Genomic DNA, 15000 nt, shown 5'->3' on the forward strand with positions numbered 1-15000 from the left:
GGCTGGAGGTCAGCTGTTTGCTCTGCCTGTTCTCTTGTCTCTCTGTGATTTCCCTCTGACCTGATCTGCCTTGAGTTCCTTCTGTGTCCTTCTTAAGTACGAACTCGTTGGCACATTCTCTCACGAGCCAGCATACGCTGACACAGGCGGGCTTGCCTCAGTGCCCTGCGACGCAAATCTAGCTTATCCTTATCCCTAACCTCCAGTAGGGTAAGATTTCATCCGGTTTTAGCTAATTAGCCACGCCTCCCTCGAAGAATATGCCTCCCTTGGAGAGTAAGCCTCGTGCAATATAACGACCATGTCACTATCAGTGGTAGCATAAGTGTTTCTTTATCGATTCCTAAAACTGTTGATAATAAATTATCTCCTCAGATTTCTGTGAATTTCGCGCATGACCACTACACGTATTTTGTTTTATGCCTTATCTCCTCTTGCATTGGGTATAATCTCCCTTCTTACTCCAGGTCCTTGATTCACACTTCAAACCATCGTTATTGTTCTCTGAAATCTAGACTTTGTATAATCAGTTCTATTCTAAATATGTAGCATACCTATTTGTTATATTGTGGTGATACACTTGCTTGTGTGTCATGGCACCTAGTGGGTGTTCTTGTAGCTTCCCTCTCCTGATCCCCGGCCCTCTAGCGCATCCGAAATGCCGGTCGTGCCCCATGATGCCACATACACATACAGCGGCAACCATCTTTGTAATGGAATCCACGTGTTTGTTTAACCACACGTCACCTCTCCTAGTCTGAGTCATTAACAGATAACAGAATTGCAGAGGCTGGTAACTTCAACGTACAACTTACTCGTCATATATATATATATATATATATATATATATATATATATATATATATATATATATCTTGTTGAATATGTCGGTAAATTAAACTGCATGGCGCATCTTCACGTAGTTAGATCCTAATCATCATGACCATCAACAGAGCTAATTTCCTTTGATTGCCACTCCTTCCCATCCCAGGTTACATTCCTACTGCTGATGAAAAAAAAAAAAAAATATATATATATATATAACAGGGATGTTTGTAACACAGACAGACCGGGATAGACATAACTACCACACACGCCTTATTTCGCCTCATGGTTATATTAACCATTGTACTGGTATTTATTATTTTTTCCGTCTTGTACATTATTGAATGAACCTTGCTTTCAATGTACGAAGACACATGCTCTCTCTCTCTCTATCTACCTCCTATTCTCTCTTTCCTACTATATATCTCTCTTTTGCAATTGTGCCTTTGTGTGTATGTGTGTGTGTGTGTGTGTGTGCGTGTGTGGATGTGTGTGTGTGAGTGAGTCTGTGTGTGTGTTTGAATGTAAGCCTGATTCACTTACGGTTATAACACCGCCCAACAGCAAGGTGGCATCGATGATTGAAATGGCTCCAAAAAAAAGGGCAAAAACCAGGTTTCCCTTATCTGTTGGGGTGAAGCAGGGATTAAACATAGGCTACATTTTCTCTCGTAGAAATTATAGAATATTTCATGTTCTACTTGCATCCTCTTCGTTAATCTACCTACCTATCCTGTCACCTTGATAGACGACATAGAGGAGCAAGGCTTCAATAAGCAAGGAAACCACCTGTAGATGATATTAAGTAAAATCACATGATTAGGAAAATTACATAACCATCATGTAAGTGATCAAATAGAATAGTAAGACAATAATAAATGTAAAACTGCATGAAGGACCACTCTTCTACACCTTTTGAATGCAGAAAATTGAAAAAAAAAAACTCATCTTTGGTCGATTGACAAAGCAGATAATCTAATATGGTGATCAAAATAAAGAGTTTCTATCAACCATCACAGAGTAGCAAGTAAGAGCTTTTGACCTTTTTGTTCGGAAAAGAAGAAAGAAAACATCTTCGGTCAACTGACAAAGCAGATAATCAGATATAGTGATCAAAATAAAGGGTTTTATCAGTCATCACAGAATAACAAGTCTGCAAACTTTTAACCATGTTCGGCGTTAACACATAGTAAATATAATTCAAAGACTGTTTTACCAGGTAGAGGACACCGATGGCGATGGTACCGGCCTTCAGAGGCCAGCAGCCACAGCACCGCACCTCGCCCTTGCTGACCGCTGGCGGAGCTTGCGGGACTCCGGGTGCAGGACTTACTGGGTTCAGCTGCACGGTCTCCGGCTGGTGGTCCATGCTGTATGGAAAGAGGGATATCAGTATGCATATGTAAATATACAGATTTACGTATTTTTATATACATGTATATGCAAGCATGTGTGTGTGTGTGTGTGTGTGTGCATATAATGGGTGTCATCATCATCATGACCTCAGCCGGTTAGGCCGTTGGTGCACCCATGTCTTGGCATCCTTCCTCCATTTCCTCCTATTGAGGCTGTGGTGACAAGCTCTCTGAATGTTAAGAGATGTCCACTCCTTTATGTCGTCTTGCCATGTTCTTATTGGCCTACCTTGTTGGCGTGTTCCCTCACAGTAGTCTTGTATGAGAAACTTTGTTGTTTTATTTCTCCTGACCTGGTGTCCAAAGAACTGAAGTTTGCGTTTGGCGATAGTGCGCATGAATGGTTCTGGCCTGTCCTTTTCTGTGGTAAAATGTTCTATTATCTTATTCCAGACATAGCCATTTGTTCGCCTCTCTCTCCATGTTATTCCTAGCAACCTTCTGTAACACTTCATTTCAAAAGCTTCCACCTTTTTCCAGATCTTATCAGTTATTGTCCAACTCTCGCATCCATACATTAAAATGCTTTTTACCATCGAGTTTAGTAGTTTAATTTTTGTTTTCATGCTAATACTTCTCATTTTCCAAATAGATTCCAATCTAGCTAAAGCACTTGTTGCCATTCCTACACGATGTTTAACTTCAATTTCGCTGGTTCCATTTTCTGTTAATGTTGCACCTAGATATTTGAATTCTGACACATGTTCAAGTTGTTCTCCCCTAACATAGACCAGTACGTTTCGATTGATGTTCCTCCCATTGACCATTATTTTACTTTTTTTCTGCACTAATTTCCATTCCATACCTGTGTGATGTTTCATCCAGTCGTCTTGTTATTTCTGCTAATTCTTCCGCATCTTCCGCTATCAAGTCTATGTCATCAGCAAACCGTAAGTTGTTAACTACACGTCCTGTACACTTTATGCCTCCTGAAAAATTTTCAAGGGCATCTTGCATTATTCTTTCCAAAAACAAATTGAAAAGTGTCGGAGACAGAATGCATCCTTGTCTAACGCCCACTGTACTTTCGAACCATTCGCTGTAGTTGTTACCTACCATAACTGTTGTTTTCGCATTCTCATATAATTCTTGGATAAGCCTAGTCATACCCTGGTTGATGTTATACTTGGCCATTGTATGCCATAGCGCTTCGTGCCATACCCTATCGAATGCTTTTTTAAAGTCAATAAAGTTGTGGAAAACATTCTTCTGATGATTTCTCTGACTTTCACAAAGGAGCCTTAAATTAAGAATTTGTTCCACTGTGCTTCGATCTTTTCTGAAGCCAGCTTGTGAATCATCTAGAATTTCTTCAATTCCCGGTTTTATTCTATTTAGGATGATGGTGAGTAAGACTTTGCTAGGATGACTTATAAGACTGATTGTGCGATGTTCACTACATTTTTTACTCATTTTCTTTTTTGGGATAGGAATGAGAATGGACTGGGTCCATTGTGTAGGCCATTTACCAGTTTGGAATATTCGGTTGCACAGAAGATGTAAGGTTTTGATAATGGGATCTCCACCGCACTTAATTAATTCTGCTGGAAGGTTGTCATATCCAGGTGCTTTATTCATCTTCAACTTTATAATCGCTGCCCTTACTTCCGATTCTAAGATGACTGGTTCTGGTTCTCCCTCTGATGTAGCCTCTGCTAATACTGTTCTATCAACGTCTGCTTGATGTTGGTACAACTCGCGGCAGTATTCTTTCCATCTAGCTGTCACTTCGGTGTTATTTGTTAACAGCTGACCGGTTTTATCTTCTATTACATTTGTTCTTCCTGTCTTCTCCTTTGTTAAGCTCTTGATTACACTGTAGGCTTTTCTAGAATTGTTTACTGCTAAGCTTTGTTCAATATCCTCAGCTTGTTTCTCAACCCAATTATCTTTTGCTTTGATGATAGCTCTTTTTACCTCCTTGTTTGCCTTTCTATACTGGCCCAGACTTTCATTGTTGGTAAATCTATCTTTATTTAGTTTTCTTCTTTCGTCACACTTTTGTAGGATTTCTGGTGTTATCCATGGTCTTTTAATTGGTTTGGCTTTTCCTAAAATCTCATTTGCTGTGTTGAAAGTTATGTCAGTGAACTGGTCACAGAGCTGCTGTGGTTCTTCATTTGTGAGCAACAAGAGTGGTGCAAATCTCCCCGCCAGTTCACTTCTATACTTTTCTGCTACTTCCCTGTCTTTCAGCTTTTCCAAGTCAAACTTTGTGCGTCTCTGCGAAACCTTCTTCTCTTTAGAGAGTCGCATTCTGAATGTCATCATAACTGGGTCGTGATCACTACCAATATCCGGTTTTTTGAAAGTTCTTGTTTTGGGTCTGTTTATTCCAGTTTGGAATCTTCTGTCCACAAGAATATAATCTATTTGATTATGTGTGACTCCATCTGGTGAATGCCACGTTTTTCTTCTCGATAGTTTATGATTATGGAGAGTATTAGCCACAACTAAGTGATGACTTTTGGCAAATTCTAGTAGCATAATACCTCTTTCATTTCTTGTTCCTACTCCAAAATCTCCAATAGTTCCTTCCCATCCAGTGCTTTCCTTATATCCGATCTTAGCATTCCAATCCCCTTGTATTATAAGAATATCTTTCTTTGCTTTCTCTTTGATGGTTTGTTCTAGATCTTGGTAGAACCGTTCAATCTCTTCGTCCTCGCTGTCTGATGTTGGTGTATATATCTGAATGATTGTCATGTTGCGGGGCTTTCCTTTTAGTCTAATTGCAATTATTCTGTCAGATACAGGTGTACATTCGATCACTGACTTTGCTGTTTCTTTTTCAACCAGCACTCCTACGCCTCTTACATGTTTTTTCTCGGCACCGCTGTACCACAACTTGTGTCCATCTTATGTGCTCGTTTCTCCAATACCAGTCCATCTAAGTTCTGAAACTCCCAAAACATTCCAAGAGATGGTAGAGATCTCATTTACCAACACTTCTAGTTTTCCCTCATCTTTTAGTGATCTTACGTTCCAAGTGCCAATGCATATGTTCTTTTTCGCCAGCTGTTGTTCTTTCTCAGTTTGCCCATCAGTAGTCCACTTAACACCGCCACCCCTGTGAGCATCAAGTGACGGCGCGGCCGTTTTTATCCTGGGCCCCGACCGATCCAGTATGGAAATCGGTTTGGTTGTCATTGTCATGGGTGATTCTCCGGCAATTTTCGAATGGTAGTGCCGATCTCCTCTCCATTAGCGCAGTACAGGGGCCAGACACAGGTTTGCTGGAACTGCCCCCTGCTTTTCTGTAGCAGCCGTTGGCCATTATCTCTTCCGCCTACTACAGATACTAGTGCAGCCGCTGCCCAACACTAGGTCGCAGTACAGGGAACTTGCATCACTGCTGCCTAATGCAAGGTGTGGATGGCCATTTGCTCTCTTTGAGCTCCTCCGCCCTTTAACAGGTTTTGTTTTTAGTCCTGCTGGGTGTCCACACACCCTCCCATAAGATAAGATTCAGCAAGCTGATCTTATCAGATGGGGGAGCCGATTTAGTCGCCGACCACCCGACCATGAACAGGTAGTACTGGTTTACATGTTCACCAGTAGCAGGTTTCTTTGACCTGACCTGACTTATGGGTGTGCATAAGGATAAACGTGTGTGTGTATATGTATATATGTATATGTATAATATATATATATATATATATATATATATATATATATATATATATATGTAAATATATGTATGTATATATATATATGTAAATATATATGTATGTATATATATATATATGTAAATATATATGTATGTATATATATATATGTAAATATATATATATGTATATATATATATATGTAAATATATATGTATGTATATATATATATATATATATATATATATATATATATATATATATGTAAATATATATGTATTTATATGATTATATACATATACATACACACACACACACACACATATATATATGTATATATATATATATATATATATATATATATATATATATATATATATATACATATACATATATATGTGTGTGTGTGTGCATATTATGTATATATATACATACATATATAGATACATATATAGATACATATATATGTATATTGCATATATATGATATATACAATTCATATATATATATATATATATATATATATATATATATATATATATATATATATATATATATATACATACATATATATCATATATATACATATGAACAGAGTTCATATGTATATGAATGAGACTGAATATTCAGTCTCATTCATACCTTTCTTCTAAATATATATATATATATATATATATATATATATATATATATATATATATATATATATACATATATGTATATATATACATATATGTATATATATATATACATATATGTATATATATATATATATATACATACATGTATATATATATACATATATGTATATATATATGTATATATATACATATATGTATATATATATGTATGTATACATACATATATATATATATATATATATATATATATATTTATTTATTCATATAATGTTATCATGACTGAATGCAAGGTGCCTTGCGCATATAGCTCAATCTGGTAAAGCACGCTCATCTTACAGAGGATCACCTTTGTGCATGCATGGAAGATAATTACAGCAAGGTTGAACAGGCCTTGAGAAAAGCCTATTCATGTTATAATACATTTTACATCTGTTCGGAAGATGTACCAGCAAGTGCATGGTGGTAATGTATTCAATGTATTCAAAGGAAATCACTTAGACATACTTAGACACCACGAACACACCACTGAACACTGTCAAGTCCCACTGAACTTGCATCGCCTTCAGTGCTGCTGGGCACAGTTCTTCGCTTTCATTAACTGACAGACGAAGAGACAGGAGAAAGAGAGGAGACTAAGAGGGAAGTAGATGAAAAAGAAACAATAATTACTAACTGCAAGTGTCTTTTCCTCCGTAAAGCATTTTCTTACACGAAAAACTCGATTTTCTATACAGAAGTACCGCCAATACCCATAAAGACCGCAAAATGGGAAATTTACGTACCTTACACCGTTCAACCACGGACTAAATGTAATCAAATAACACTAGAAGAAACTTGGAAGCTTAGTAGTAATTTTCTCTATATTCCTCTTAGTCTTTAAGAAGCGGCTATTAAAGCAACATACGGCGCTGTAATCCTTTATATAGTCCTGGTTGCGGGAGTTGCCGGACAACAAACATCGAGCTAGTTTTATCTAGATTATGCCTTTAGTTTTCTTATTCATTTTGAGTTGGTACTGATGTTTATACATGAAGATCATGCCATGACAGACACTACCGAATGAAATCAATTGCCTTGGATGAAATAACACTATAACTTAATCCACATTTTGCAAAGCTAGCAATGTGCCTTGTCCGTCTATCACTTTATCTCTAGGAAGTAAGTACTCGATGACAGTCTTATCAAGTTCTTTGGGGAGTGCAGGCTATGATCACATTTCGCTTTCAATCACTTTCTCTCTCTCTCTTTCTCTAGCTTTCTCTAGCTCTATTTTTCGATTCTCTCTCCAGCGCTCTCCCCCTCTCTCTCTATCTATCTACTCTTTCTTGCTCTTTGACTAAGAACTAGGAAGATATCAAGACAATTGGGCATTAGTCAAATACAGTTACATATCTCTTGGAATGCCTGCAGAGTCACAAACCCTGCACAATTTGATGCACTTAAAGGAAATGTTCATTAATTATTGGAAGTCCTCTACATGGATGTGTAGCTCTTCTCAATGGCTATGTTTCGTATGTACACTTAGTTAGGAATGGGTTTAATACTTGTATAAACTCCCAGATGTCCAGCACCATGTGCTTCGATCGACCTTTCAGTTGATCGAAGTGACTATAGGAACTAGCATAATTCGCCCATGAAACATTTATTCTGCTCCTGGTAGGATGAATGTCACCGCATTTCCTCCATCGTCATTTCTAAGTTTAACATACTTGGGGGACTCTATAGCCAGACACCCTGCTCTATGTGGCCTCCCAAATACTGTAAACCGAAACGGAACCCGACTTTTGGATCACATGTGCCACAATCAATTCACCCGCTGGGATGCAGCTGGAAGCAATACACTCTCGGGGAGGTACTCAAGACCATATCCTTACGTCTGGACTTGCTGTGTCGCAGGCTAAGTGTTCATCTGTACCTGCCCTCTTCTCAGACCACTTTGCCTTAAGGCCCTGTTGGACGTCGCCCGTTCATAATCGTCCCCGCATCAATATCCCCTCGAAGTACAGTCCGACATATATTACATATACGTCATCCCTTCTTCAGACAAGCGATTTAGTGTCCTGAAAGACTGTATACTTCTCTTTTGCCAGATCTCTGCAAACCCTTTTTATCCAGCTACATTCTTCCATCCTTATCCTCCCTAGCCTTATTCGGATATTCCTTTCCCCTTTCCTGTTCCTCTGACCCCCTCTACCTAATCCTGTTGCAGGGCCCGTTTAAAATCCAGGGAGGTTCTCGAGACGTCTCCAGGACAACTGAGGGTAGTGTGGGAATTGTGGGTACTGTGGGTACTCCCCCCTCCCTCCCCGCAAAAGGGAAGGGAGGGGGTAATATGGTGTTGTTTTTCTTTTTCCCTTTTTAATGATTGGATTAAGAATAGCATTTGATAGTTCTTTTCTAACTTATACCTAATTGTAGTACTCGTGTTTGTGACCGTCCACATTAAGCTGGATTATCTTTTTCTTAAATGATCTCTTTTATTGTTTGATACATTGTAGTACTCGTGTTTGTGACCGTCCACATTAAGCTGGATTATCTTTTTCTTAAATGATCTCTTTTATTGTTTGATACAATGCATTTTGATTATCAGAATTTTGGTCATCTACTTTTATATCTTAAATATCATTTGAGCTATTTTTCCTATGGAACTTTTTTAGCTGCGAGAAATGCCACGTGAGTGTATTTTAAGGGCATTGCCCTGTGTATGTAATGCATCTTTATTATTTCATCGGATATCTATTAATTAATGAAAACAAAATATGGCGAAAACATTCACCGTGTTTGGATGTTGTTGTTTTTTTTTGTTCATTTTACTTGTATTTATTTTTAATCAATTCATTTACACTTTATCTTTTCATTGTTAACTGATGTTATTGTAATGGTGTGAAAATGATTTTTCGTCAGCAGCTCGCCACCTACGGTTTACTCTGGCGACGCGGGAGTAGCCAAAAGAAAGCCAGTTAGGACAAAGCTGGACGTGCTATTGTAACAATCTTGTTGGGAAAAAAATATGCTGACCAACACCAGCTAGAGACGCCTCATTTTTTTCTTTCTTTCTTTTCTTTTGTTTTAACTGAGTATCTATTGTCTTAAGGATTTGGGGGGTCATTTTTATATATTCTGTCCATACTTTTAATACTCTTTATCATCTTAAAGGCCCTCTTAAAGGAACATACACCTGGTGCCGGATCCAAGAAAGTCGGTCGCAAATCTACCTTGGCGCATTTGTGATTACTATTACATCCAGATCCACGAAGCAGTTTTAACTGTGACTGTGTACGAACGTCATTACACTGGCCGGCCAATGAGAAGCACGCTTTCAAAATACGTCCTCCAATCACCGCCCAGTAATATCATAACACAGTCGTGCTCAATTTCTTGGAAAATACCCTCCTCTTCACCTCTTATCTACTGGGATAAATGGGCTGATTTTGGCTCTGCTAAAACAACAATGGTGTTGAAATCAGTTCGTGAAGGGCACGGAGAACTGGAATAGAATAGACCTTCAGAACTGACACTGAAACCTTAAAAATGCCGTAAATAATATATGACACTGCCTGCCGATCGTTAAATCCTATTTCAAGGAACTGCCATTATGTTTTTTTGGACGACTGATAAGCTCACATCTATGTTAAGAGAAGATAAAGGTAACAGAGTTCATCCTAAAAGTGTGAAATTTAAATCACTATTATCACAACATTCCTTCCCTTTTAGTGGTTCTACGCAAGCCCCGACCTCCGCACTTGTCGATGCTTTGGCAAAGGCTAACAATTTGCTGATATGGGCTTTCTGCAAAGTTCATGCTGGTTTATATTTACATTTTACATATATATTTTCTGAGAAAGCCCATAAGAGTGATATTCATTTAATATCATTATTGTTAGCATTATTATCATTATTAATAATTTCTCATTATCATGTAGTGGTGATGAATTAGTGTTTGCCTACGTCCTCAACTACCGAACAGCTCACTGTCCCTCTTAACCATTCGTCCAGCTCGTTAGCGCTTGTAGGACGTCAGTCACTGTGTCGGCTTTTGACTGCGAAGGGATAAAGGTTGTGTCGGCTTTTGACTGCGAAGGGATAAAGGTTGTGCCGGGACAATGCCGCGGACGGACCACGGAACTCTCGCTTGTGTGAGATAGCAAGTTTACCGAGTAATGTACATATTAAGGAGAGGGTTTCGTATTTTTATTTGATTCTATATGAATAATAAACCGGTGATTTCCCTTGTCTTCTCTATCAATAGTCATTTCATGGATCACTACCAACCCCTGCATTGGTGCCCAGTGGTGCGATTTGACTGGTTCTGTTGAATCCGACTAATGTCCGCGTCCAGGTTATTTTCATCGGTCCAGGGCTCACAACACCATCGCCGGATGGGGCGTCGACGGTGTTACAGCTGTGGAAAAGTCGGGCATTTCCGTGCTAATTGTCCCTTTCCAAGTGGTGACCGGGATGTTATGGAAATTGATGACCGAAATTGAAGTTAATGTGTTTACCACTATATGTGACCGAGGACATAATCAATATATTAAGTAACACTATGTTTCATTTACTTTATTAATCATTAGTAAGACTCCATAATGTAATCAGGAGTATCTGTGTGATTAATATTACTTAGTTTAGTTAACCTCATGTAAGAAAAACAAGAGAGCTGCAACCTAGTGAGGTTACCCATTTCGGTATAACAGAAAGCGTTCTGTCATAAGATGTGAAAAACAAGTACCAGTAGCGGTATATTTGAAAGCCGATAGGTAACCAATGAAATATGATATCATGAATTACTTGGCACTGGATACGATATTTTAGGGTATTGATAACATCACAAAAATTAGAGAATAGAACCAACGCTCTGTGTAGAAATGACGTGTCATGAATGACGTCACACAAAGGGGCATTTGTGGTCAAGTAAGGGGCAACCGCACAAAGACCAGGTCCAAACATCCCCGTCCCCTCAACCCATACCTCGACCAATCACTAGTGACCTAAGTTGCAAGGGGTCGCACCCACCTCGTGAGTTAGGCCCTTGTGTACCTACCCGGTTACACTGACGCCTGCATACACACATACAGCGTGATATCCATATACAACAAACGACATTCACATGTATCAATAACAAAATCGACCTACAAGCTAATCTCGCGGTTGCGACAACGAGTTTACTAAATTAAACCCGCTATAGGTAAGTGCACTCATCCCTGTCATGCCATTAATGGAAAACTACAAACTATTATAAAACACATTGAAAAGATAGTCCTTAAATTACATGTTATAATTTAATGATAGTAATTGTATGGAACAGATGTATTGTAAATGCTTTATATTAACAGTGTAATTTGTTATGTAAAACCTTTATAATCTTGTGGATTGATAAATTAGTATCAATTTTTGAACCTCTAACTATGATGAATGTAGTGAAAACTTTCGATGTTATGTCTTATGGTAGTGAGATTGTTGAGTAATCTCTATTACATGTTCCTAAAGTAAAGTTAATTCTCAGGAGCGGGTTCAAAGGCCGGAACTCCAAGATGGACGCCCAGGTCGCAAACGAAGAAGAAAGAAGGATGTAGACGGAAATCTTCAGAGTGTTAGAGTTATTACTCTAATAGATATGTATAACAGTTATTTTTGAGTTATTATGTAATTTAATATACAGTATAAGGCATGATTAGCCCAGTTTTATTATAACTCCTCTTCACAGTAATTAAAACTACAGGTATAAACATATAACCCTAACACATCACGTTACCAATTTAGATTTTTCTATTGAAGGAGTTTATCCTGGTGTGAATTACTCAACAAATTAGTGTCCATACCTTGATTGTTTTTTTTTTAACATCCCCTTTTGGGTAAGCTGAATGAGAGGAATATTAGATAATCCTGGATTTAGGATATAATAGGGAAATATCAAGGTAAAGGGGTGTTACATCCAAGTGTTAGAGACAGGTCCCCTCCCCCGTCTGGCGAACAACCACCAAGGGAAAGTAAAGTGATTCTAATGATTCTGCTGCCATCTTTCCTGGAGATCATGCTGTCTTCAGACTCCCTTGACAAGGTCCCTGCTTCCATCACTGCTGAAGCGTCTGCTGTTCCGACATTGCCAGAAGGTGCATCCTCAGAGTCCCATACTAACGATTCTGCTGCCATCATTCCTGGAGATGGACCTGTTCTGACATTGCCAGAGGGAGGTGTGTACTCAGACTCCCCTGACAAAGACCCTGCAGACATCACTGCTGAAGCTCCTGCTGTACTGCATACATTGCCAGAGGGAGGTGTGTCCTCAGATTCCCATGAAAAGTGAAAAGCTTCCTGTTGCCAACACTGCTGAAGCTCCTGCTGTGCTGACATTGCCAGAGGGAATTGCATCCTCATACTCCACTGTCAATAATTCTACTGCCGTCACTGCTGGACGTCGTGCTATCCTGACATTGCCCTGTCAGGAACCCTGATATTGATGTTCAGGGTGTTTCAGTTGTCCTTAAATTACTAAAGGGAAGCACCTCTTCAGACTCGACTGAACAGAACAGGTCCATTGACTGAACAACCAAGTGGCAAGTATCAGAATTCAGTATGAAGGTCACCCCCAAAGGTTTGTCTTTCTCTGCCTGCCTCAGGAGAATAAGTATGATGTTCCTGCTTACAGTCTCCACAAATAGGTTTGGATGATTCAGAGAGCCTAAGACCACTTGACTGGTTGTTCAGTGAACTTGACCAGTATTTTTCTGCTCATATTATTGGCTCTGAAGACGAGTTCTTCGTTTTACCAGAGACGGCTGTCCTAGAAGTAAAAGAGTTGTGTGCATCCTGCTCTCAAGAGTCTGAAGGATCTACCCCACAGGTGGCACCTGTTGACGCATCTCCTGGGATGATCTCTATTGACATGGAGCTTGGGCATCTGTCATCATCACACCGTGACATGCTGTTGGAGAATTTACAACTGTATCCAGTCATATTTAGTGGAGACAGTTCCTCCATTGGCATAGTTCCTGGGGTACAGCAGGAAATAGTCACAAATGTTGACCAGCTTGTATGTGTGCAGCAATGACGATTACCCCAGGAAACTAAGGAGATTATCCACCTTGAGTGTGACATTTTGGTTGCTCAGGGGGTCATTGAGCCATCTACCTCCCCTTGGTTGTCCATGGTCGCACTTGTGAGGAAGAAAGATGGTGGAATTAGATTCTGTATTGACTTCAGGGCTCTTAATGCAGTCACTGTCTCAGATACATTTCCTCTATCCAGAATCGAACTTCTTGATAGTTACTTTGGCCTTTTAACAGCCGCCACCACCTTCCAACACACCATGAGCATTGTACTGTCTCCTGTGCTAGTCCATCACACCTTGACTTAATTGAACCATGTGTGGTCCAGAGCAGGAAGATTCGTTTCAGGCCCTTAAGAATGCTTTCGGTGTCTGTCCCTGTCCTATAGCTTCCAGAATTTTTGCTCTTCTTTGAAGTGCACACAGACACCTCAGCCCAGGCTCTGGGTTCTGTGTCATGCGAGATGAGTATGTGGAACCTGTTACCCCACTAATAATCAAGAGCCCTTGCTGTTGTTGAAGTTGTAAGGGCTTTTAAGCCTTATGTCTATGGGCAACCTTTCATCATTATTACTGACCATCGCCCCCTGACATTTGTTCTATTTCTGGCCTACTTATGTAGTTTTAATTTTGGCCGACTTTTGTATTCGGGATCATTATTGGCCACTGTTAATTCACAATGAGTTTTCTTGTCTTTTACATTATTACTTTTGTTACTCTCAGTATACTTATCATTTGATTTATGCTGCAACACAATGAGAATATCCAGTCTATTCCCCCTTGTCTGCGATACTTATCCTTTCTTCTCTTTCACAGCTGTATTGCAAAACCTAGGCCAGCCAGGTTCATGTCTCTACCTGCCAAAGATGTCAGTTCTTATGGTTGCTCTCTGGATGGTTATCTCCGCAACCCCGGTGTTGGGGAGGGCTGTAGTGAGGCATTAGTGCTTGCCACCGTCCTGAACTACCGAATAGCCCACTGCCTCTTTTAGCCATTTGTCCAGCCATACGCTTGTTTGCGATGCACGGCGCCACTGACCGCCGTGGCTTACTGGACGCCCTCTCTCTCTATGTGACTGTCATATATAGTCGGTCTGTCCTCTCAGCCCCTGACGGCGAGGGGATAAAGGATCTGCCGGGACAAGGCCGAGGATGGATTACGGAACTCACTGTGCGAGCTGGCCAGTTTGCTAGGTTATAAACATATTAAGGAGAGACTTTTGTATTTTTATTTGATTCCATTTGGAGAACACTACACCAATGCTTGTCTATTGTCTTCTTATTTTTTTATCAATCATTTCCCAGCTCGACACCAACCTCTGCATTCCTACATTACAGTCATCATCATGGAGTATAATGATCAGACACAACAATTGGACATAATTTTAAACAATATTTTGTATGGTGAGCAGGGGACATAAACTTATGTTAGTTAGGAGACATTATATTTGCTGGATGAGTGGTGAT

General features: G+C 39.4%; 1 protein-coding gene across 4 annotated transcripts in view; it reads right to left on the reverse strand.

The window, feature by feature from the left end:
- Positions 1–15000, reverse strand: part of LOC122252962 (lysosomal-associated transmembrane protein 4A) — a 25734-nt gene that overhangs the window by 2755 nt on the left and 7979 nt on the right. The window contains exons 1-5 of one of the 4 annotated variants that reach the window (XM_086547106.1): positions 7272–7368; positions 6994–7087; positions 2042–2195; positions 1554–1614; positions 1369–1451 (exon numbers count right to left, since the gene is read on the reverse strand). In XM_086547106.1, the coding sequence (XP_086403232.1) occupies positions 1369–1451; positions 1554–1614; positions 2042–2195; positions 6994–7046 (351 nt within the window). In that variant the 5' untranslated portion in view covers positions 7047–7087; positions 7272–7368. Of the gene's footprint in view, positions 1–1368; positions 1452–1553; positions 1615–2041; positions 2196–6993; positions 7088–7271; positions 7377–14746 lie in introns of those variants that run through there. The other 3 variants (XM_086547113.1, XM_086547118.1, XM_043015696.2) reach the window with 3 other exon arrangements.

Source organism: Penaeus japonicus, unplaced genomic scaffold, assembly GCF_977035675.1.
Source record: "Penaeus japonicus unplaced genomic scaffold, GWHDUDI00000001_assembly GWHDUDI00000002, whole genome shotgun sequence".
Lineage (NCBI taxonomy): Eukaryota > Metazoa > Arthropoda > Malacostraca > Decapoda > Penaeidae > Penaeus > Penaeus japonicus.